General features: G+C 39.1%; 2 protein-coding genes across 22 annotated transcripts; one reads left to right on the top strand and one right to left on the bottom strand.

Moving 5' to 3' along the window:
• Positions 1-336: 336 nt before the first annotated feature.
• On the top strand, positions 337-15,845 carry LOC121970130 (homeobox protein knotted-1-like 13). Of its 2 annotated transcripts, XM_042520625.1 has the most exons (5): positions 337-812; positions 15,022-15,142; positions 15,208-15,395; positions 15,483-15,614; positions 15,690-15,845. In XM_042520625.1, the coding sequence occupies exons 1-5, from the start codon at positions 375-377 to the stop codon at positions 15,843-15,845; spliced, it is 1,035 nt and encodes a 344-aa protein (XP_042376559.1). In that variant the 5' UTR covers positions 337-374. The 2 variants fall into 2 exon arrangements, with proteins under 2 accessions (XP_042376559.1, XP_042376558.1); XM_042520624.1 differs by having other exon boundaries at positions 352-812; positions 15,483-15,845.
• On the bottom strand, positions 12,725-19,265 carry LOC121970128 (F-box/LRR-repeat protein 14-like). 20 transcript variants are annotated; one of them, XM_042520609.1, is made up of 6 exons: positions 19,095-19,265; positions 16,990-18,673; positions 16,807-16,917; positions 13,614-13,728; positions 13,204-13,518; positions 12,725-13,119 (listed from the first exon to the last, which is right to left on the bottom strand). In XM_042520609.1, exon 2 carries the CDS (start codon positions 18,654-18,656, stop codon positions 17,244-17,246), a length of 1,413 nt encoding a protein of 470 aa, XP_042376543.1. In that variant the 5' UTR covers positions 18,657-18,673; positions 19,095-19,265; the 3' UTR covers positions 12,725-13,119; positions 13,204-13,518; positions 13,614-13,728; positions 16,807-16,917; positions 16,990-17,243. The 20 variants fall into 20 exon arrangements, with proteins under 20 accessions (XP_042376543.1, XP_042376550.1, XP_042376540.1 ...); XM_042520616.1 differs by having other exon boundaries at positions 13,204-13,728; positions 16,807-16,883; positions 16,969-18,673; XM_042520606.1 differs by having other exon boundaries at positions 13,204-13,318; positions 13,385-16,917.
• Positions 19,266-24,063: the final 4,798 nt, after the last annotated feature.

Below are 24,063 nucleotides of genomic sequence, written 5' to 3'. Positions count from 1 at the left end.
ATGGTCAAACCGAACAATGAAGCCTCTCATCTCGCGTTCGCTGTCGACTAAATTTGGCATTGACTCCAACATGACTATTGACCCTTGAAGTGCACGTGGAGGTTGCTTAGTATCTCCACATCACGGACCAAAATAATAATTTTTTTTAAGCAACTCAGTTTTACCATGGATTAAGTAAAAAATTTAAATTGAATATAACAAATAAAAATTTTACTTGAGGTTCTCAAACCCCAAATCGTAGAACCCTAAGCTGATCACTGTCTTTACAGCTCTAAAGCGAGGATGTGCTCTGCCAGACACTGCCGCTTCTCAATTGCCACCTCGGTGGAACTGTGAAAGCAGGCACCCAGACAGAGACCTGAGCGAGAGAACAAATGTGGATGTCGGCCCCCGATCAGACGTTGGATTTGTCATTTTTCTCTCCCAATTTCTATTCTATCTTCGTTCGGTTTGAGTTTTTGATTCCTCAATCATTTCACTCGTTCGTCCAAAAGTTCGACGAGCAACGACGGAGCATGCAAGAGCTCCCGCCGTCACCGCGACGCTTCAATGATGAAGAGGGCGAGCGGACCGCAGCCCCGGCAGTGGCGAGGTTGAAGGCGGAGATAGCGGGTCACCCGCTGTTCGAGCAGCTGCTCTCCACCCACGTCGCGTGCCTGCGAGTCGCCACGCCAGTGGACCAGCTGCCGAGGCTCGACGCTCAGCTCGCCCGCTCCAACGAGGTCCTCTCCAACTACTCCGGTGTCTCCGCCGCCGCCGCCGCCGCCGAGGACGATGCCTCGTACAGAGCTCGGGAACTCCATCAGTTCATGGTTAGCTCAAATCTCAATTTATCGTTGGTGGCTTAATTATTGCTTGCTTCTGTCGTTTGCATTGGGATTGATAAAAAAAAATGAATAAATGATAAAGTAAAAAAAATCATAATATAAATAAATAAATAAATAAATAAAAAGTTATTCCGTCCACTAAAATGCGAATCTCATTCAACATTATTTGGGCAAATTATTTTTTTTATTTTTTTTTATTTCTTATATAGTAAGAAATAGAGATTGATGCATTGAAGAACTCTATTTTGAAATCTCATTTGGTTGACCTCTCCCAGCAGATTAGACATAGATCAAGTATGATCATTGGACAACAATGACTCTATGGTTAATCGAGTAATCGATCTTACAATTAATTAAAAAAAACATTCAATCAGTTATTATCTAATCCACTGACATACATATTCTAGTTGACTGCCTAATTAATTAGAGCCTAAGAGGTTCCACCTTCCCTAAGTTTGCAATGTACATAAGCCTAAGTAAAAGTTCGGGTTGAGCCAATTGATAAAACAGCATAACTTGGGATACCGTCTCCCAGTCGAAGGCTTCACAACCATCAAGTTCTAAGTAGCGACAAAATGTTGAATGCTAAAACACACACACACACAGAGATTAACATTCAAATCACAATCTCTTATGATTTTCGTGGCTTCAAGTCTTCAGTTCCTGAAGTCTCCCGAGTTCCTCTCAAGACCAGTGCGTCAATTGAATCCAAAGCCACACCTTATCCAAACCTCTAACTCTTGGTTTCACCGAGCTTCTATGCACCGCAGACTTTAAGGAACAAGAACTTTTTACAACCAAAGGTCTCCGATCCTGGTTAGGTCTCTTAAATTATGCAAGAAGTTATATTCCTAACCTAGGAAAATTGTTAGGCCCATTATATGCAAAGACAAGTCCCACTGGTGAAAAGAAGATGAATTTTCAAGATCTAGAGTTGATCAGAAAAATTAAAAAGATCATCAAAGAATTACCCGATCTGTCAATTCCCCCTAACGACTGTTTCATTATTATTGAAACAGATGGCTGTATGGAAGGCTGGGGAGGGATTTGCAAATGGAAGCCAAAGAAGTATAACCCTAATTCAGCAGAAAAGATTTGCACATACTCAAGTGGATACCATAATAGTAGGTTCCCCAAAATATATATTTTCAAACCTTAGATAATGTATAAGACACTAGAAAGAAATACAGGACTAAGATCTGAAAACAAACTAGATAGACGACTTACAATTTCCCAAAGTAAGACTTGTAGCGTGAAGCGCTTGATGTCTTGCAATGAGACTAAACATAGAGTTTTATAGAGAAGGAATCGATGAACTAGGTGCGCCTTGGGCCCCATCATCATTCAATCGAATCTTATCTATTCACCCTTTTACAAACATTATTGTAGTGCTGACTCAGAAAACTTATCAACATAGACACATGAACGGCTCCCCGGGGCTCAATCCATAAAGTTTTGGATTTCTGGGCTCACCATGCTTCTTTATGTCAATCATGGTGGATTTTTCCTTATGAGTTGTGCGATGCGTTGCATGTGGATGAATGCTTTGAATAATTCAACCCTTGCTTCATTGACAGCTGATAAAGCCTTTTGCCAGTAGGTGTCTTGTCCTTGAAAGTGGCTTCTTTTGCGGAAATCTGATTCCTTGAGCTGGCAGATAAGTTCAAGCTCTCTAATGCTGCTAAGGATGTGCTTGATTGCTGTCCACTCGATGTCGGCCATATGAGAGCGTTTGTCGTGTTCTTCTTTGTTGTAGATACTTATCCTTCCCGTATAGCAGACCAATTCTTCATATTGTTGAAGGAGATCATAAGGCCCGCTAGGTGTTGGGACGCCATCAAATTGGGTTTGTCCTTGATCTGTAGTAAGGCTTCCTCGATTTGGGCTAGTATTAGAAGATCCTTCTCCGCAGGAGTCCATGGTCCTATTAAAGAACATACAAGTTGAGAAAGTGCATCAGCTAATAAATTATCTTTACCGTTTATATGCTGAAATTGGATCTCAATGCCAAGTCATGTAATAAAGTCTGTGAACGCCAGCCATCTAACCCTAGATGATTTGTTTTGAGCAGACTTATTGAAAAAGCTTATAATAGCTTGGTAATCCGTGTGAATAATCAACTCTGGTTTATCAAGATAGTATATCTTGAAGCTGTTGAGACTATTCATTACTGCATGAATTTCAGCATCTATGGTTGATTTTAGTGGGTTATATTTCCCACTTGAGTATGCGCAAATCTTTTCTGCTGAATTAGGGTCATACTTCTTTGGCTTCCATTTGCAAATCCCTCCCCAGCCTTCCATACAGCCATCCGTTTCAATAATAATGAAACAGTCGTTAGGGGGAATTGACAGATCGGGTAATTCTTTGATAATCTTTTTAATTTTTCTGATCAACTCTAGATCTTGAAAATTCATCTTCTTTTCACCAGTGGGGCTTGTCTTTGCATATAATGGGCCTAACAATTTTCCTAGGTTAGGAATATAACTTCTTGCATAATTTAAGAGACCTAACCAGGATCGGAGATCTTTGGTTGTAGAAAGCTCTTGTTCCTTAAAGTCTGCAATCTTTGAGATTACATGGGATTGGAGCTTTATTGTTGATTGCCCAATAGTAGCTCCCAGAAATTCAATAGTAGGGCTTCCTATCTTCATTTTTGTGGGACTTAATATTAGCCCATTTTCTTTGCAAATTTTGAGCATAATCTTCAGATGCTCCTTATGTTCTTCTTCTGTTTTAGAAAAGACAAGTATGTCATCAATATAGACTGCTAGAAATTCTTCTGTACCTTGAAAGCAACTATCCATCTTTCTTTGGAAGACAGCGGGAGCATTTTTCAACCCGAATGGCATAACAAGTCATTCATATAAACCATCTAGTACCCAAAAGGCTGTCTATTCAATAGAATTTGGATCCATAGCAACTTGATGAAAACCAGATTTTAAATCAAACTTTGAATAAATTTTATTACCTCCAACTATTTTGATTATAGTATTGATCCCTGGTAAGCTATATTGGTCTTTATGAGTATTATCATTGAGTCTTTTGTAATTAAAGACTAACCTTTCTTTGCCTTTGACTTCTCTTTTTGTTACCGGATCAATAGTTGTTCCTGAATGGACTATGAGAGTCGTTGTTCGATGTCGACTTTTGCTTGGTCTGATTACTTGCAAGTCAAGTAATATCTTGATATGTCTTCTAAAAGCATCTTGCATCTGTGGTATCACATGCTTTAAAGGCCTGTCTTCTATAATCAAATCTGTGTTTTTGATATCAAGAGTACACTTAATTTGATTTTTTGACCAATATTTCATGGGTTCATTGCCAATATATCCTGCATCAGATAACTCTGTAATAATACCTTCAATTTGCGTACCTGTTTGCATGTACAAACTTGCTCCTTTATATAATAATACTCTTCTTCTTCAAGATCAAGTTCTTCAATAGAAGGAGCTGTAACAACCATTTGATGGGTCTTGATGGTTGTAATATTCTTATAAAAGGTTACTTCATCTCCTTCAATTCGAATGCCTCCATAGAGAGATCTAATAAAATTGCTCCCAATAATCATAGTAATATTTCCTCCAATGGATAAAGGAAAGGCATAAGTGTAAGGTATTCTGAAGGAGTGCTCTCCAATCTTCATATTTCCATATTTCAGTTTCTTATTGGTTGTTGTTTTGGAATTAATTCCACTAAAGCTTACGACAAAAGTGTTATCCTCTATTGCTTCAGCTGGGATAGATGCCTGATCAATACAGCACGTCATTGCTCCTGTATCAAGAATAGCATTTACTTTAAAATCTTTGATACCTGGTATGTGGATTTCAACTTCAAGGTTGAAGAGCCCATTTGTTTTCTTCTTTTGTTGAGATACTTCTTCTACATAGAAGACCTTTTCCTTTCCTTCTGAAATAAGCACATTAACTTCTCTTTCTTTTTGAAGTAATTTCTTTAAATCTTCATTTTCTAATTCAAGGGCATCAATTTTGAATCTCAGCTCTTCATTTTCAGTATCAACTTCAAGCTTTTCCGCCGAGGCTTGTCTAAGAATGTCTTCTTTTTCAGTGAGAAATTCCTTTTTTATTTGGTCAATTTGAAGTTCCATCATAGCCTAAGCAGCCTCAACTTCTTGTTGTAACCTGACTATTTCTGCTTCTGCCCATGTTATATAAGCTTGCTGTTGTTTGACTAAACTCGTAGGATTAAATGGTATGACAGATATTCGTTGTACTGGTATAATCATATCAAAATAATTATCTGAACACATACCACATGTTGTTATTTTGCATTGGTTGCAATGTGCTCTGTGCTTCTTCATAGTTTCTCGCTTGCAGTAATGGCATTTATCATATGGCGATGGGATGTCATTATTTATTATCCAGATATGGATGCAGTCATGTTGTTCCTTTGAAACTCGGACCATATGTTGCCACCCTCCGATTTTTCCTATCATATAGCAGTTTTTTGTTTCTATGAAGACAAACAAGTATTCAGTAGCAATGGATAATACCTGTTTATCCTCGCCTTCTGAAATGCTATAGATTGCATCTGATTGGTCATCTCCTTCTTGTACTAACATTATTTCATATTCTTCAGGAAGTTCTAAACCTTCAAACATCGCAACTCTCTTGATATTTTTATATTCCCTTGGACAATCTCGGGCAAAATGGCCTTCCTCTCCACAAAAAAAGCACTTACATTTTTTGTTCCTTATCAGATGCTTCTTCTTTTCTATGCGAGCATGAGACTGATGAGGCTTGCCTTTATAAGTAGTGGATTTTTGAACTCCATACCTTCTTTTTGAATCTTGATAATAACCGGGTATAGGTATTTGGTTGCAAAATGATAAATCTTTTAATGACCTACTAAAGGCAGCCTTTTTGCATTCTTCTTCTAAATATCTGTAAGCAAAAATAATACGGGGGTGTACCCCCATTGTGTTACCAGGGTACATATCTTCAAAAGCAGCTTTTATTCTTCTTCCAAGGTCCCCTGGAAGTTTTAACCAGAATTTCTTAGATAATTCAGGACCTGTAAATAGATGACCTGTCTTTGCAGCAAGGTTCATATATTCATTCATGAAAGGTATAATATCCTTAATTTGAGAACATGTTAATCTCTCTAAATCCCTGTACGCTCTATCTTGCATATCAGTAGATCTTTGAAATGGATCTTCAAGAATAAATACTCTTCTAATTTGAGAGATTAGATTTTCCGTACCATTTCGTCCATCAGCTGATCTTACTAGTTCAGTACATTCATTTGGAAAAGTCATGCGCCATTGAATTCAGGTAAGTCTTTCTGCTTCCCCCAATAAATTTTCAATAAAATCAGCCTTATCTTGTGTATCTGTGAAGTTCTGCAGGGCAACTACATTCTTGGTGATAGCTTCCCATCGTAAGAAGACATCCTCAATTTTTCCTAACTGCATAGGAAGAGTTAATATGGCTCCTGTCTGTTGTTGTGCTGATGGTAGATTCCACCATTCAGAAGTATTGTTTTCTTTAAAATGCCCTTTGCCTTTATTTATTTGTGGTTCTTTGGCAATACTGACAGGTTCCGGCTTTGGCCTTGTTGGAGGGTAGCCAACTGGATTCATAGTTGTATCAACAGGTGGCCTGTATTGGGACACAACCTCCTGAGAATATATTTGTTCTGACAGACGCTGTAACTGTGGATATTCTGTAAGAAATTCGTCTTCTTTTCTGACAACAAGAATATTATCTTCAGATAAGTGTTGTAATTGTGGATAGTCAGTGCAAAACTCGTTCCCACCATCTTCCACTGTGAAAGGATTAATAAAATCATTTGAAGAGATGGAAAAAGAGTTTAGTCAAAGAACAGCAAGCTTATATAACATGGGCAGAAGCAGAAATAGTCAGGTTACAACAAGAAGTTTAGGCTGCTCAGGCTATGATGGAACTTCAAATTGACCAAATAAAAAAGGAATTTCTCACTGAAAAAGAAGACATTCTTAGACAAGCCTCGACGGAAAAGCTTGAAGTTGATACTGAAAATGAAGAGCTGAGATTCAAAATTGATGCCCTTGAATTAGAAAATGAAGATTTAAAGAAATTACTTCAAAAAGAAAGAGAAGAAGTTAATGTGCTTATTTCAGAAGGAAAGGAAAAGGTCTTCTCTGTAGAAGAAGTATCTCAACAAAAGAAGAAAACAAATGGGCTCTTCAACCTTGAAGTTGAAATCCACATACCAGGTATCAAAGATTTTACAGTAAATGCTATTCTTGATACAAGAGCAACGACGTGCTGTATTGATCAGGCATCTATCCCAGCTGAAGCAATAGAGGATAACACTTTTGTCGTAAGCTTTAGTGGAATTAATTCCAAAACAACAGCCAATAAGAAACTGAAATATGGAAATATGAAGATTGGAGAGCACTCCTTCAGAATACCTTACACTTATGCCTTTCCTTTATCCATTGGAGGAAATATTACTATGATTATTGGGTGCAATTTTATTAGATCTCTCTCTATGGAGGCATTCGAATTGAAGAAGATGAAGTAACCTTTTATAAGAATATTACAACCATCAAGACCCATCAAATGGTTGTTACAACTCTTTCTATTAAAGAACTTGATATTGAAGAAGAGTATTATTATATAAAGGAGTAAGTTTGTACATGGCAAACAGGTACACAAATTGAAGGTATTATTAAAGAGTTATCTGATGCAGGATATATTGGCAATGAACCCATGAAATATTGGTCAAAAAATCAAATTAAGTGTACTCTTGATATCAAAAACACAGATTTGATTATAGAAGACAGACCTTTAAAGCATGTGACACCACAGATGCAAGATGCTTTTAGAAGACATATCAAGATATTACTTGACTTGCAAGTAATCAGACCAAGCAAAAGTCGACATCGAACAACGGCTCTCATAGTCCATTCGAGAACAACTATTGATCCGGTAACAAAAAGAGAAGTCAAAGGCAAAGAAAGGTTAGTCTTTAATTACAAAAGACTCAATGATAATACTCATAAAGATCAATATAGCTTACCAGGGATCAATACTATAATCAAAAGAGTTGGAGGCAGTAAAATTTATTCAAAGTTTGATTTAAAATCTGGTTTTCATCAAGTTGTTATGGATCTAAATACTATTGAATGGACAGCCTTTTGGGTACCAGATGATTTATATGAATAGCTTGTTATGTCATTCGGGTTGAAAAATGCTCCCGCTGTCTTTCAAAGAAAGATGGATAGCTGCTTTCAAGGTACAGAAGAATTTCTAGCAGTCTATATTGATGACATACTTGTCTTTTCTGAAACAGAAGAAGAACATAAGGAGCATCTGAAGATTATGCTCAGAATTTGCAAAGAAAATGGGCTAATATTAAGTCCCACAAAAATGAAGATAGGAAGCCCTACTATTGAATTTCTGGGAGCTACTATTGGACAATCAACAATAAAGCTCCAACCCCATGTAATCTCAAAGATTGCAGACTTTAAGGAACAAGAGCTGCCCCATTAATTCCCTTGTATCATATCTCCTTCCAGGTAATGCTCTAACCCCATGGCTAGCAAGATAATCGAACTTCATAGGCGAACCCCACATTTGGAGTATTTGATAATCGTCCAACAAGTCCTCTAGTGATGAGAATATTTGCTTCTCCATTTCTCCATCCTTCATAGCCTCGTGCTAAGATGGATATCTGTATATTTCTATAAAAATCAGATATAGTTAGCATTGTGTCAGGGATTACATACACTAGTTGGCTTCCGTGTGTAAGATCAATTTCCATTGTTGCAAAAATTGCTTGATCTCATTGCCATCTGTTGTCACGAAATACCACTAGTAGTAAAGTTCCTTCTTCTTGCCGATGAAGGATTTGGATTCTAACTTGTATAATCCCCATATGAATAAATCTCATCCCGCTTCTTTGTAATTGATGAAAACTTTCTTCTTGAATGAAAGTCCAATCTACTTGATTGGTTGTTACCAAAATGACTTCTTCTGATCTATGCATATATACTCGGTGGTGTACATCATCTCGTCTGGACTGATAAAGTACCTCAGCGGGTACTAGGGAGGCTCTTTCTTGCATAGATTGTCTTAACTGAATTTGAGGATCAATATGTTGTTCAAGAGAATAAATATAAGGTCCCTGTCCTGTAATTCTTCGGGTGATTCTCTGTAAAGTTCTTTCAGCATTATATCTTCTTCGTTGATTTCGCCTATAATCCCGAATTTGATCCTCGAAAAGGGGATTTCTTTCATTTGTTCTTTCAGTAGTGACAGGAGGATTTGTAGTGATCCTGGTACTCATCGCTTCTTTTGTTCTTGAAATAACTCGTAGGGGTCTTTGAATACCAATAGCTTCCCTCTTCCTTCTTTTGTCTTTTCCTTAAGAGTCAAGCCTTTAATTTTGTTAGATAATTCTTGAATAACTTCGTTAGGTAAAGTTACCTCAGGATTTGCTTTTGCTTCAATCTTCTTGATTCTATCCTCTAAACTTTCAAGTTTTTCCAGTATAGTCACTAGAAGTTGGATCTGTGTATTTGCTTACTTGATTGTAGCAATTGTTCCACTAAGAGCGCCTTTGTAGTCAGCAGGTTTACAGAAACCTAGTGAAAGTGCTTCAATTGCTTCAGTTGCCTGGGGAGCTTCTTTATATGAGCTTGTCGCTTGAGTGTTGATGTAGCTCATGAAGAGGCCCACGCACCTACCTTTTGTAGTACTGCCTCAATCTGACTAAGCTTTCTTTTTAATTGTTCAGAATAAGCTGTTACCTGGCTGGTTTCTAGCTTATGTTTTTCTTCAATTTGGAGTATAACGCTTTTTAACTGTTCCATAGTTAAAGGCTAGTTTTGTACTACTTCTTTAGTCCAAATTTTGATTTCTTTGACTAACTTTTGTTTTTCTTCCTTTAAAGCTTCAATGTCTTCTTGAATTTGCTTAAAATTCTTAAGGTTCACTCTATTAGAGAGACTCAGTCTATCAAATATAACAGCTATGTTGTGTGCTAGTTCTTTAACGGTTGCCTTTGTTTCTGCTAAATCAAGGTACTCAAGGTTTGCAGTTGGTGCCTTTGCATACCATTCTTGTATGGCTATTTCCTATCGTCTAGACATAAAGACCTTCTCTCGAGTAAATTGGCTTATGGCTATCCACCAATCATACCCACCTAAGGCTTCTGGCTATCCACCTTAAGCAAAACTATAAGGCTTAGTTTGCGATCAAGTAGTTTCTTTTTCAATTGGATCTTCTCCCTAAACACTAACTAAGTTTTTCTTTCTTGTTGGCTTTGAATTTTAACTGCTTACGGCTTAGGAGGTTCTAAGAGCTTTCTTGCTCATGTAGGTGTGCCCTTGGTATCTTGGCTCCAAGCCTTACCAAGTTAGGACCTACCCTTTTGCAATCCACTCGTCGTTCATCGGTCGCTTTATCACAGTTTAATATTCAAGCCTTAAAGAAAAATTGCTTGGTTAGTTTTGGCAAATAACAGAGATTCCTTATTATTACAAAGGTTACCAAACATGCATTCCTTAAATAACTTAAAATGAAATAATGTCAGTATAAGAAGGAGATGACCAATCAGATGCAATCTATAGCATTTCAGAAGGCGAGGATAAACAGGTAGTATCCATTGCTACTGAATACTTGTTTGTCCTCATAGAAACAAAAAACTGCTATATGATAGGAAAAATCAGAGGGTGGCAACCTATGGTCCGAGTTTCAAAGGAACAGCATGACTGCATCCATATCTGGATAATAAATAATGACATCCCATCGCCATATGATAAATGTCATTGCTGCAAGCGAGAAACTATGAAGAAGCACAGAGCACATTGCAGCCAATGTAAAATAACAACATGTGCTATATGTTCAGATAATTATTTTGATATGATTATACCAGTACAACGAATATCTGTCATACCATTTAATCCTACGAGTTTAGTCAAAGAACAACAAGCTTATATAACATGGGCAGAAGCAGAAATAGTTAGGTTACAACAAGAAGTTGAGGCTGCTCAGGCTATGATGGAACTTCAAATTGACCAAATAAAAAAGGAATTTCTCACTGAAAAAGAAGACATTCTTAGACAAGCCTCGGCGAAAAAACTTGAAGTTGATAACGAAGTTATTTAAGAATTATCTAACAAAATTAAAGGCTTGACTCTTAAGGAAAAGACAAAAGAAGGAAGAGGGAAGCTATTGGTATTCAAAGACCCCTACGAGTTATTTCAAGAACAAAAGAAGCGATGAGTACCAGGATCACTACAAATCCTCCTGTCACTACTGAAAGATCAAATGAAAGAAATCCCCTTTTCGAGGATCTAATTCAGGATTATAGGCGAAATCAACGAAAAAGATATAATGCTGAAAGAACTTTACAAAGAATCACCCGAAGAATTACAGGACAGGGACCTTATATTTATTCTCTTGAATAACAGATTGATCCTCAAATTCAGTTAAGACAATCTATGCAAGAAAGAGCCTCCCTAGTACCCGCTGAGGTACTTTATCATTCCAGACGAGATGATGTACACCACCGAGTATATATGCATAGATCAGAAGAAGCCATTTTGGTAACAACCAATCAAGTAGGTCGGGCTTTCATTCAAGAAGAAAGTTTTCATCAATTACAAAGAAGCGGGATGAGATTTATTCATATGGGGATTATACAAGTTAGAATCCAAATCCTTCATCGGCAAGAGGAAGGAACTTTACTACTAGTGGTATTTCGTGACAACAGATGGCAAGGAGATCAAACAATTTTTGCAACAATGGAAATTGATCTTACACACGAAAGTCAACTAGTGTATGTAATCCCTGACACAATGCTAATTATATCTGATTTTTATAGAAATATACAGATATCCATCTTAGCACGAGGCTATGAAGGATGGATAAATGGAGAAGCAAATATTCTCATCACTAGAGGACTTGTTGGACGATTATCAAATACTCCAAATGTGGGGTTCGCCTATGAAGTTCAAAATGTTGTTGATTATCTTGCTAGTCATGGGGTTAGAGCATTACCTGGAAGGAGATATGATACAAGGGAATTAATGGGACAGAACTGGATTATTGTACCATCAACGGTTACAGTTCCATTACAACCCACTGCGGTAATCACTAATAATTTAATTGATGGAAGAATTTCCCTTCATTTTAATAATTACCAGGCAGCAAGAATACCAACGCCACCAAGATATAACTCAAGGGATAATGAGGAAAGTGATGAAGAACAAATGTATATGGTTGCGGTCTTAACACTAGATGAAGAAGAAGAAGAAGAAGAAGAGGTGTTCTACATCAAAAAGATAACTAGTACAGCAAAAACACCAAGGCGGGCATCAAAAGGAGTTGCAGGATATGATCTTGCTATTGACCAAGATTATATCATTCCCCCACAAGGACAAGAATTATTAAGCACGGGAATCAGTATCAAAACTCCAGTAGACACTTATGCTCGAATAGCACCTCGGTCCAGTTATGCTACTAAAGGCATCATAATCGGATCTGGTGTTCTTGATTCAGATTACAGAGGTGAAGTAAAAATTCTGATTCATAATTTTTCTAATGACACTTTGTCTCTCAAAACAGGGGAATGTATAGCACAGATAATTTTAGAATGTTGTAAAACCCCGATGATTATGCCAATATGGGAACTGGACAATACCTCAAGAGGACATAAAGGTTTTTGGTCAACAAGTTTATCTATCAGAGAACAAGATAAAGAGCAAAGAATAGCAGAAACAACTCAACGAAGGACACAACTATTACAAGCAAGAGAGCAAAAACAAAGGATGGCTAACAAACAGAGTTTCCCATCCGCAAGAAAATACCGAAAAGAAATCTGGCAAAAACATTTTACATAAGAAGATATTTGGAATTTACTATAACCACATAATTCACAGTCTATTGAAGAACCAGAGTATATTGAATTTCTTGATCAAAGACATTTCCTATATGTCAATACATTAGATATCCAGGATGATTATATCAACTATTTACAATATCTAATGTTGCAAGATACGGAAACAGGTATTCCCAAATCTCTTCAGATGATTTTATTAATCCTTTCGCAGTGGAAGATGGTGGGAACGAGTTTTGCACTGACTATCCACAATTACAACGCTTATCTGAAGATAATATTTTTGCTGTCGGAAAAGAAGACGAATTTCTTACAGAATATCCACAGTTACAGCGTCTGTCAGAACAAATATATTCTCAGAAGGCTGTGTCCCAATACAGGCCACCTGTTGATACAACTATGAATCCAATTGGCTACCCTCCAACAAGGCCAAAGCCGGAACCTGTCAGTATTGCCAAAGAACCACAAATAAATAAAGGCAAAGGGCATTTTAAAGAAAACAATACTTCTGAATGGTGGAATCTACCATCGGCACAGCAACAGACAGGAGTCATATTAACTCTTCCTATGCAGTTAGGAAAAATTGAGGATGCCTTCTTACGATGGGAAGCTATCACCAAGAATGTGGTTGCCATGCAGAACTTCACAGATACACAAGATAAGGCTGATTTTATTGAAAATTTATTGGGGGAAGCAGAAAGACTTACCTGGATTCAATGGCGCATGACTTTTCCAAATGAATGTACTGAACTAGTAAGATCAGCTGATGGACGAAATGGAACGCAAAATCTAATCTCTCAAATTAGAAGAGTATTTATTCTTGAAGATCCATTTCAAAGATCTACTGATATGCAAGATAGAGCGTACAGGGATTTAGAGAGATTAACATGTTCTCAAATTAAGGATATTATACCTTTCATGAATGAATATATGAACCTTGCTGCAAAGACAGGTCACCTATTTACAGGTCCTGAATTATCTGAGAAATTCTGGTTAAAACTTCCAGGGGACCTTGGAAGAAGAATAAAAGCTGCTTTTGAATATATGTACCCTGGTAACACAATGGGGGTACACCCCCGTATTATTTTTGCTTACAGATATTTAGAAGAAGAATGCAAAAAGGCTGCCTTTAGTAGGTCATTAAAAGATTTATCATTTTGCAACTAAATACCTATACCCGGTTATTATCAAGATTCAAAAAGAAGGTATGGAGTTCGAAAATCCACTACTTATAAAGGCAAGCCTCATCAGTCTCATGCTCGCATAGAAAAGAAGAAGCATCTGTTAAGGAACAAAAAATGTAAGTGCTTTCTTTGTGGAGAGGAAGGCCATTTTGCCCGAGATTGTCCAAGGGAATATAAAAATATCAAGAGAGTTGTGATGTTTGAAGGTTTAGCAGATCAAGGACAAACCCAATTTGATGGCGTCCCAACACCTAGCGGGCCTTATGATCTCCTTCAACAATATGAAGAATTGGCCTGCTATACGGGAAGGACAAGTATCTACAACAAAGAAGAACACGACAAACGCTCTCATATGGCCAACATCGAGTGGACAGCAATCAAGCACATCCTTAGCAGCATTAGAGAGCTTGAACTTATCTGCCAGCTCAAGAAATCAAATTTCCGCAAAAGAAGCCACTTTCAAGGACAAGACACCTACTGGCAAAAGGCCTTACCAGCTGTCAATGAAGCAAGGGTTGAATTATTCAAAGCATTCATCCACATGCAACGCATCGCACAGCTCATAAGGAAAAATCCACCATGATTGACATAAAGAAGCATGGCGAGCCCAGAAATCCAAAATTTTATGGATTGAGCCCCGGGGAGCCGTCCATGTATCTATGTTGATAAGTTTTCTGAGTCAGCACTACCTTGATCCAAGCTAACTGTGAAGGAATAAGCTCTACAAGCTCCATAACCAACATTTGATCCAAGCTCCATTTCTCTAGTCCACTAAGCTCCTCCCTGAGCTCAGGTGCACCAACTAGCTCTACAAGCTCCATAACCAACATTTGATCCAAGCTCCATTTCTCTAGTCCACTAAGCTCCTTCCTGAGCTCAGGTGCACCAACTCAATCCAACTATCATAAGCCAAGCACTCAAGCAATGAGATTCTCACTAAGTTCCATGATCTTCACAATCCCACGCTCACAATTTAATTCCATGGAGCCCATCAAACTTCACGCTCCATGGAGCAGCTACATAAATATGTCAATGCTTTCATGTAGACACAATATCATTTTTTAGTTTAGTTTAATGCTTAGCATTCAATTACATAAATATGTCAATGCTTTCAAATATCATTATTTATATTGATTCATTTTCTCTTTCTTTCAAAATAGACACAATATCTATTGCTGCTGTTTACCTTCAAGGAGCAGCTACAACACCACGTTCGTGTCCATGCAATGGATGCAGTAATAGCGTGTTGGGAACTCGAGCAAAATCTTCAGGTCTTGACAGGTGATGACATTGCCCTTTGTCTCAATTTCTCTTCCGCATATTAGACATTTACACAATTCCTTTAGGTGCCTCGCCTGGCGAAGGCACTGGGGCAACCATGTCAGGCGACGAGGAAGATCAAACTGATGGTGACATCAATGGGTCTGATGAAAGTTCAGATGGATTAGATGACATGGGTTTCGGCCTTCCGAACGAAAGAGAGCGTTCTCTCATGGAGAACATCAGGAAGGAGCTGAAGCAAGAACTCAAGCAAGTATGCAAGCAAAACCTACAACCATGAAAGCGTTAAGGATTTGGTAGTTTGATTTCAGGGCTAGGGTATCAAATTCTTGAATTTCAGGGCTACAAAGAGAAGCTTGCCGACATAAGAGAGGAGATTCTTCGCAAACGAAGAGCAGGAAGGCTCCCAGGGGGCACTACCTGTCTTCTCAAAGCATGGTGGCAATCCCACTCCAAATGGCCATACCCAACAGTATGTATTCATCCCCTGATCTACTCGAATGAACTGTTTATCTTGACCATGTTTGGTTCGGTTTGGATGCCACAGGAGGAGGACAAGGTTACACTGGTGCGACAGACCGGGTTGCAACTGAAGCAGATCAATAACTGGTTCATCAACCAAAGGAAAAGGAACTGGCAGAACAACACATCCTCCTCTGCTTCTCTTAAGAACAAATGCAGAAGGTACACAAAGGATGCCTGATCGAGAGTGTTGCGTGCATAAATTTGGGTTTCTAGACTGCTAGATGATGTCAATTGGTTTAGTTTGATGAGTAATGAGGAAAGTGGGTAAGCAAAGCAGTGCAATGTCACTGTTCATTCAGTGATTCAATGGAAGAACGAGAAGTGAAAGAAGACTAAAACATGCATGGAACTCACAAGGAGTTGTACAAGTTTCTATTTGAGCAGTAGTTTGATTATGAATTGGCATCATATTCAGATTGAGTTATTTCTACTTGCAACCTGTGCTATTGGAAATATAAATTAAATACTTTAATTTTTTTAGATATGAATATAAATAGATAAAATACACATATTTAGAATACACTCTTCATGCATGAATAATCACAATTCATGCATGAATCCCCTACTTTAATGCCTAATTGGTTAACAAATTGGATGCAAATTTGAATCCTAATCCTCAGTTTGGAAGCCTTTTTGTGATACAAGGTCAACAACATTGGAGAATAAGAATAAGGTGGACAAGAAAGTGGAAGAAGTCATGGCGATTAATGCAAACTCTGTTTACTCTTGTCATCCCATACCCATCCCTTTTCTTCACATGTTGCAGCATAAGTCTCAAACCATGCTCCTTTCTCTCTGTTATTGTTAACGGAATATTGGGCATAAAATAGCAACATCGTAACTATGAGGGCACCTCAAAAAAAGTAAGAAAAAGATGAAAGGCAAATGGGTTTTTCTGATTAAATGATAGCAATATTCAGTACAAACCCTAGTTTATAGAAGTTCAAACCTTGCATGAAAATATTTGATCCATGTTTCTTCTTACCAAGAATATCAAAATATACTCTTCTTTCCATTAAACTGTTCAAATTGTGCTAAAACAAACGTAAGCAATGTCTATCTACTTAAGCAAACCAAACTATGATTTATAAGAGAGGACAAAGTATAAGGACTATGGAATACAATTCTAGTGGCCTCACCTTGATTGGATGCTTCCAAGATCGCCTCCCTTCTACTACTTTGCTTTTCTCACTTTGTTATCTCTTACTCTGACAATCTTAAAAAACGCTTCATCATCAATCACATATACACTGAAAAAATTTAGGCTCGTAGTCAAGAAAAAAATGACTAGTAAAAATTACATGAAGGGCAATCTTTCTCACCCTCAAACCTTGGAATAGTAGCTCCAATGGATTCACTCCTGAAATAGGACAAGAAAATTCTTGCAGTCTTCACATCGTCTTGATTTACTTGCTTCTCCCTGAAATAAACATATCCTTATGCTATTTGGACCCTTTATGATAAGAATATGTTTACTGTTTATGGAAAACCACAAGCTATGCCAGTGTACATCTGGAAGGTGGAAGGCAAACAATTGAATAGCTATACAGAAGAACATTATGCTGATGGAAATAACTTAGTAAAGCCAAGACAAATCCTGCTTGTAAGAAACAACCCTGGCAGCCCTTTGTACACCATCCTCAGAAATCTGAGGGCAGTCCTCTACTATCAGAAGATCCAACTTGTGTAACCCAATTAGCAGCTTAAATCCATCATCCGTAATGCCTAAACATTTGCAGAGTGAAAGAGTAGTTAAGCAAGGAAAGCATGCAATAAGTTGCATTCCCTCATCTGTAACTTCTTGGCATTTAACTAGCTTCAGTGTCTGCAAGTAGGGGGCAGTAGAAAGGGCTTCCATCCCAATGTCATTAAAGAAGCAAGTAGAGTCGAGTACTAAAATTCGGATTGGACAACTTTGGATTAATGTAAGGATACCACTCTGTGTCAAGCAAGATAAGGATGGGAATTCTCCGTCAGAAAAGGATAGTTCGAACACTTCTAGCAGCAGACATCCAATACTCAATGCTGTCAATGACTCATCAGAAAATCTCAGTGAACTGGTTTGGTAAATAGACACGAAATACCGTGAAGGGATACGAATTGAAATACTTCTTAGGTTCCTTGACTTCTGAGATAATGCAATCATATCACTGTCCTTGACCCCAATGCACATATCCAAGTTAAGCCTAATGAGTGCTTCACATCTCCATAGCAAACAACAAAGCCCTCTGCTTCGAGGCAAAATGCAGTTCACCAAGATAAGCTCTCGCAAATTTTCACAGTTCAGATGATTTGCCCATTTTTCTGTCAATGAATTATCATAAACTTTTGGGTGCCTGTAATATGCATCCATCTCGAACTCGAAATGCCTAAGATTATTCCATCCAGGACCAAGTTTTATCATATCGTCCTCACTAATACCCTTGCAATATTTTATTGAAAGATCCTGAAGCTTTCCAAACTGACCAAGATAAGCAAGCCACTCAACACTGGTCACTCTCATGCAGCGAATGAGATGAAGAGCAGAAAGATTCTTACAACCAACAACAAGTGAGAGAATGCCATTAGAACTGATTGATTGAGCAAAATTTAGCTTGAGGGATCTAAGCTTTGGGCAAGAGGATAGGTATGCAAGGCCACTATCATTAATAAATGAACAAAAACTTAAAGTGAGTTCTGTAAGCAAAGGGCAATTGGAACACAGCACAAAAAGGCCCTGGTTATCTAATTGTTTGCCCGAGTTAGACATCCAGCCAAAGTAGGTAATTTCTAGTGTCTTTATATTAGCAAAGCGCAAGCAGAGGGCAGTTAGTGCTTCTGTTGCAGGGTGTAATCCCGATCCAACCTTTAAGAAATCCCTATGTTCTCGATCAATTTCATATAGACGCTTGCATACTAGAGAAATTGAATTTCTGTCGGCAGTTCTTTCTATTCTCTTAACAATATCGACAAGCAATTCTTTTGGAAAATCTTCCACCAAGAAGCCCATGATAACACAAATACAACCTAGATAACGTTAAGCAACATGAGAAACCGTTAAGGAAAATTATGCCAAGGAAAAGCTGAAAATAAGTTAAATCAGACACTTTTTTTTCCCCATTTCCAATCTAACTAACTAGTTCCAATCTCTCTTGTATCATGCACGCGGATTAGCGGAATTCATGATCAGCAAAGTGGATCTCTATGTCGACAAAATCTCAGCAAAGAAAATAAAAATTGCCAGAATCATCATCATCAAAGTGTGCCAATCACAATTACTTGATCTCGACTACATGAATCTTATAACCTCATAACTCTACAAGTACGAGTACAAATCCAACAATACATAAATCCTCAAAATCGCTTTTGAAGTCCACCAGAATTTTCTTTGCTAGCATACCTACTCAAAGTGCGAAAGTCCATAAAGCATGCAGTGCGTCTGTGTTACCTGGCGAAATTGACGCCGACGGCTTCAATCCGAAAAGAAAAGAGACGGCGAAACTCCAGGTGGTTTTATTATCTAGAGCAGGATCGGAGCAGAAAGCGTCGCCTTGGTAACATCGAAAAGAAAGACGAGACGAGGAAGGTAAATATCTCACGCATCCGACCAAAATATATCTCGCCCAAACATACGCGTCCGAACTCAATACGATCCGATCGAGTCGATTCGGATCCAATGGTTTAGGTTTAGGTTTAATGGGAATTGAATTCCAAGGACTGAAATCTGAACACAACACAGAAGATAATTAAAATTTCAACCATATATTGGCATCAGCACAAAGCAAGGATCATTATTACATCAAATGCATGGATGGCACTGCCATTCCATGCCTTATTTAGTTTCTAGATGGTGGACCTAGAGATTGATCGATCCCCTGCGCGTCATCCTCCGGGTCAGTGCTCGACGCACTTCTTCTCGCAAACTAAGTGTTTGGCCTCGCATCCCACATGGCAGTAGTATTTCACCTTCCCGTAAGGGAGCGGCACGCACTTGTCGGCGATGCACACTGCCAGTCGGTCGTCGCAGTACTGCGAGCACTTGAGGAACTTGTATTCCGAGTGCTTGTCCCAGAGATCGCCGTCCGGACCGGCCTCGCCTCCGGAGACGATAAGCGCGAGCAGGAAAGCGACGACCGCGAGCTTTTGCATCTTTGCAGCCATGTGGAGTCGGAAACGTACGTCGCTGGCTGCTGTGGGTCGATGATTTCTGAGGCGCCCACGGTGCTCATTTATAGTGTCGCCGAGGGGCGTCGCTAGCTGCCGTGGGTCGATAGCGCTCATGCGCTTTGGCAGCATCGACGTCGGAGAGCTCATGCAAATGTCGTTCTCCTGCTACCGCGTTCGTTTTGCCAGGTGCATCATCTTGCCATGATCTAACTAGCTCGTCATGGATAAGTGAACACAAACTTAATATCAGTCCTTTTTTTTTTAAATTTAATTATAGTTAATTGTCTTTGTCTTGTGTCTTTATTTTATTATAGCTCATGTTATAGGTAAATCCTTTGTACTCTTCATCTAAGATAAAATTATCCGAGTTAAGAAAAAGCTAAATTCTATGATCAAGCATTTAATTCTATATCATTCTTTTAACTAATCATTGAGCTGTGCATTGAATTAGACGAGTAAAAAACAATAAAGTTGGAAAGCAGAAAATAGAGTAAAAATTTTATGGGGAAAAAATTAAAAAAAAAAAAAAACACCTTTGCCCTAATGAATCATCAAAGAGTGTCCTATTTTATTTTATTATTAAAAGGATACTCCACTCCGGTACAATTACTTTTTTATCTCTTATTCATCATTCATCTTGGTGCGGTTAGTTTGCAGACTCGTTCGTGTTAAACCAATAGGCTGGCTAGGGGTGGGTGGACGATGAAAAAATTCAAGGTAATTTTTTGCTTCTCGAAAAAATCCAAACATACCCTCCTTTCAAATCCCTCGTTCGCCAATCGACTTGACCGTCTTCGTCGATCAACTCCACTTCATCATCTACCTGTCACCTCCTAAGTCTCCCCGTTCATCTATGATACGACGAATAAGGTAGGGACCCCGAGTTGGATCAAGGTCCAAGAAACTGGTTGACATGGCGATCAAAGTTAAGGAGGAGCCAACTCTTGAAGCTAGTGATGTTGATTGGCTCGGCCGAGAGGTTATACGACTGGATCATTGGGCCAATGGGGCATTGAGTCCCTCATTATTGATGAAACTCTTAGCCAAGTTAGTATCTTCCAGAGCCAAGTTCTCTTTGTCACTCGGAGATAGCACGATTAACTAGTTCGGCCGAATAATCCAACCAATCGGACCTATGGTCCGATCGGACAAATTGGACACTCAGTCCGATCAAACTCATTGGCTAAATGGAAAGGCCAAGCGAAGGCCGAGTTCCTAACAACATTCCTCATATCCGACCTAGTCACTTTTGCAAGCAATAGCCAATCGGATTACAGAAGGGACTCGGTCGATTTGCCAGATAAGAATAGTAAGGGCCCCTCAACTCAACAACCCTACATTCCTTTTTTTGGCATAGACAATATTCCATATGCAAGTTGTACACTAGAATCTTCTAGTCCGTTAAATACAAAGATTACGAGTCCATTTTTGGAAAGATGTTAGAGTATTCTTATAGTCTATCTTTTTTTAGAAATACCTTGAGATTCATGTACAGACAAATAGTAACACTATACAAGGGGGTCTCCATCTACAGGCGAAGGTATGTGATGCTACTCAATTTTACGCTCTCATAGCCACTGTTTGTCCTATTGTTCATTCTATAGTTCATTGCATTCGACTCGATTACTGATTTGAGCGTCGGAGTGTCTGCACTAGGGATTTTTCCCTGGCCCGATTGCTGACGTTCCTTTTGACACGCAAGGCCACTCAAAATCATTTTTTCTAGCTAGGAGTCTTAACCCAATCAATATCAAAGTCACTTGCCCAATGTGTCATCTTCATAGCTTTTGAAGAAGATTAAATTTGGCACTATCTATGGGAATCTTTGCCTGCATTTGAAACATGAAAATGGATGAAATTGGACGACTCACTATAGTAACTTTGTCACAAGAAGATTTAGAACTGTTAGTAGTCACCCGCGAGCAACAACAGTAGCGACCAGGTGTCCTCTTTCTAATGACCCGGCAATATCGGTGACCAACCCTTAGGCCGAGCGTGGGACTTGAGTGGAAGGTCCGACTGGATTCCAACCAGTCCATCCTCCCCTCGCCACCTTCCCACAAGCACTTGCACATCCAACCAGCCTTCCGCCCATGCCCCCATCGTCGATTCCGTATCACTAGGCGTTGTTCCACATGCTCTTTGATGACATGGGCCGAGCGAAAATACCCCAAGGATCGTCTTCTAAGAATGCACATGCTCGTGACCTTCAGAAAGGTAAAGCCTCGATGGTCAGTGGCTCCCCCGAGCGAGTAAGCATGTCGTTCTCCCAAGAAATCTTGGAAGATAAATTATTGAGTCATTTTTGACCCCTGTTGATTGAAGAATATAGAGGAGCGACCAACCTTGAGGATCACCTACTCAAATTTGACAATGTAGCTATTCTCCATCAGTTCACGGATGGAGTCAAGTGCTAATGTTCCTCACCACCCTCACCGGCTAAACAGAGATGGTTCAACCAACTCCTAGCCAAATCCATCTACTGCTTCAAGGATTTCTGTAAGACATTCCTTCATCACTTAATCAGTAGCCGCCACTATCATAAGACGACACTGAGCTTGTTTTCCCTCAAGTAAGGGCCTAAGGAGATGCTGAGGGCTTACATTAAAAAGTTCAATCAAGTGGCTATGGATGTTCCCTCGGCCACCTCGAAGATTCTAGTGAGATCTTTCTCCTAAGGGCTTACTGATGGAGATTTCTTCCGATCTCTCATTAGCAAGCCTTTGAAGGACTTCGATTATCTACTCAAACGAGCCACCAAGTACATCAACATAGAAGAAACTTAGTCCACTCAAAAGAAGGAGGTTGCTCCATTTGATCCTGCCTTCGCTCTCAAGCGCCAAGCTCCTCCTCATACTTTTTCGCCTAAAGGGCCTCGACCGGGTCACCCATCACATCACCACGAGCAGAAGATGAACACAATCTAGCATGTAGTGGACGATCATATGAGATTCCTTGAGTCCTGTCGATGGAATCCGATGTTTTGTACCTATCACTGGTCGGGAACACACAACATCGAAGATTGCTATCATTATAATCAAGAGATACACTAAGTGACCAATCAGGAGTTTAACCAACGATCTCCTTCCCCTAACTGTCAACGTCATCATCAACCGAATGGGCCCCTAAGGCGAAGCCATGAGACGGCTGATGGAACCAGTAGCTGCCCCAACAAAGAAATAACCGAGCACCTTCTTGAGCCTCTGCAGAACAGCCCTGCCAGTTGACTCGAGATGAAGAAAATCATGGTAACACTGCTTGGGACGACATCGGTACGATAGTGGGCAGTCCAACGGATGGTGATTCCACACCCTATAAGTTTTTGGGACCAAAGCTGATATCTGGTCCATGTGCTTTCTCCTGATTGCACCTATGACACTTTGATTATTAAGGTTGTTATATCCAATTATAATATACATCATACCTTTGTTGACACAGAAAGCTCTATAAATATTATCTTCAAAAAGGTATTTGAGCAACTGCAGATAGATAAAAGTGAGCTCCAACCAATGACAATGCCTTTGTACGGATTCATCGACAATGAGGTGTAGTCTATCGGACAAATCTGATTAGCTATTTCTCTAGGAGAGGAGCCCCTAATGAGGACTCACCGATCAAACTTTATTGTGGTAGGTGTGCCTTCAAATTATTATGTAATTTTAGGTCGACCTATGCTAAACGAGTTTCGAGCCATTGTCTCCATATTTTGTCAGAAGATTAAATTCTCAATTGATAACTCGATCAAAGAGGTAAAAGGAGATCAACTGGTGGCATGTAAGTGCTACGTAAAAGTGGTGAAGATCGAAGCTCACATCGCTCGAAAAACTCAGCGGGTGGAAGTCAATGTTATTCAAGAAACTCCCTTGACTTTTGTTTATGAAGAAAAGGAGAAAGTGCAAATTCATCCCAACCGATCAGAGCCCATCACTCAAGTAGCAGCCGATCCGAGTCTAGAGAATAATATAGAACTGATTACATGTTTAACACACAATAATGATGTCTTCGCTTGGACACCTCAGGAACTCACAAGTATCTCGCCAATAATAATAGAGCATGTACTTCACATCTGCCTGAATGCTCGGTCGGTTAAACAAAGGAAGCGATATTTTAGAGTCAAACAGAACTAAATTATTCAAGTAGAGGTGGACAAGCTACTTGAAGTTGGGCATATCTATGAAGTATAATTCTCAAGCTGGTTAGCAAATGTGATGTTGGTACCTAAGCCAAGGAACAAGTGGTGAGTATGCATG

This window comes from Zingiber officinale, chromosome 4A (assembly GCF_018446385.1).
Source record: "Zingiber officinale cultivar Zhangliang chromosome 4A, Zo_v1.1, whole genome shotgun sequence".
NCBI lineage: Eukaryota > Viridiplantae > Streptophyta > Magnoliopsida > Zingiberales > Zingiberaceae > Zingiber > Zingiber officinale.
The sequence above is the reverse complement of the archived record's forward strand: the minus strand, read 5'-3'. Positions and strand labels throughout refer to the sequence as shown.

Bases quoted from the DNA above. Each gene is read 5' to 3' on its own strand.
- LOC121970130 (XM_042520624.1), top strand. From the start codon at position 375: ATGTGGATGTCGGCCCCCGATCAGACGTTGGATTTGTCATTTTTCTCT. The intron at 813-15,021 runs GTTAGCTCAAAT...CTTTCAAAATAG, and splicing joins GGGAACTCCATCAGTTCATG to ACACAATATCTATTGCTGCT. The intron at 15,396-15,482 runs GTATGCAAGCAA...CTTGAATTTCAG, and splicing joins TGAAGCAAGAACTCAAGCAA to GGCTACAAAGAGAAGCTTGC.
- LOC121970128 (XM_042520614.1), bottom strand. From the start codon at position 18,656: ATGGGCTTCTTGGTGGAAGATTTTCCAAAAGAATTGCTTGTCGATATT.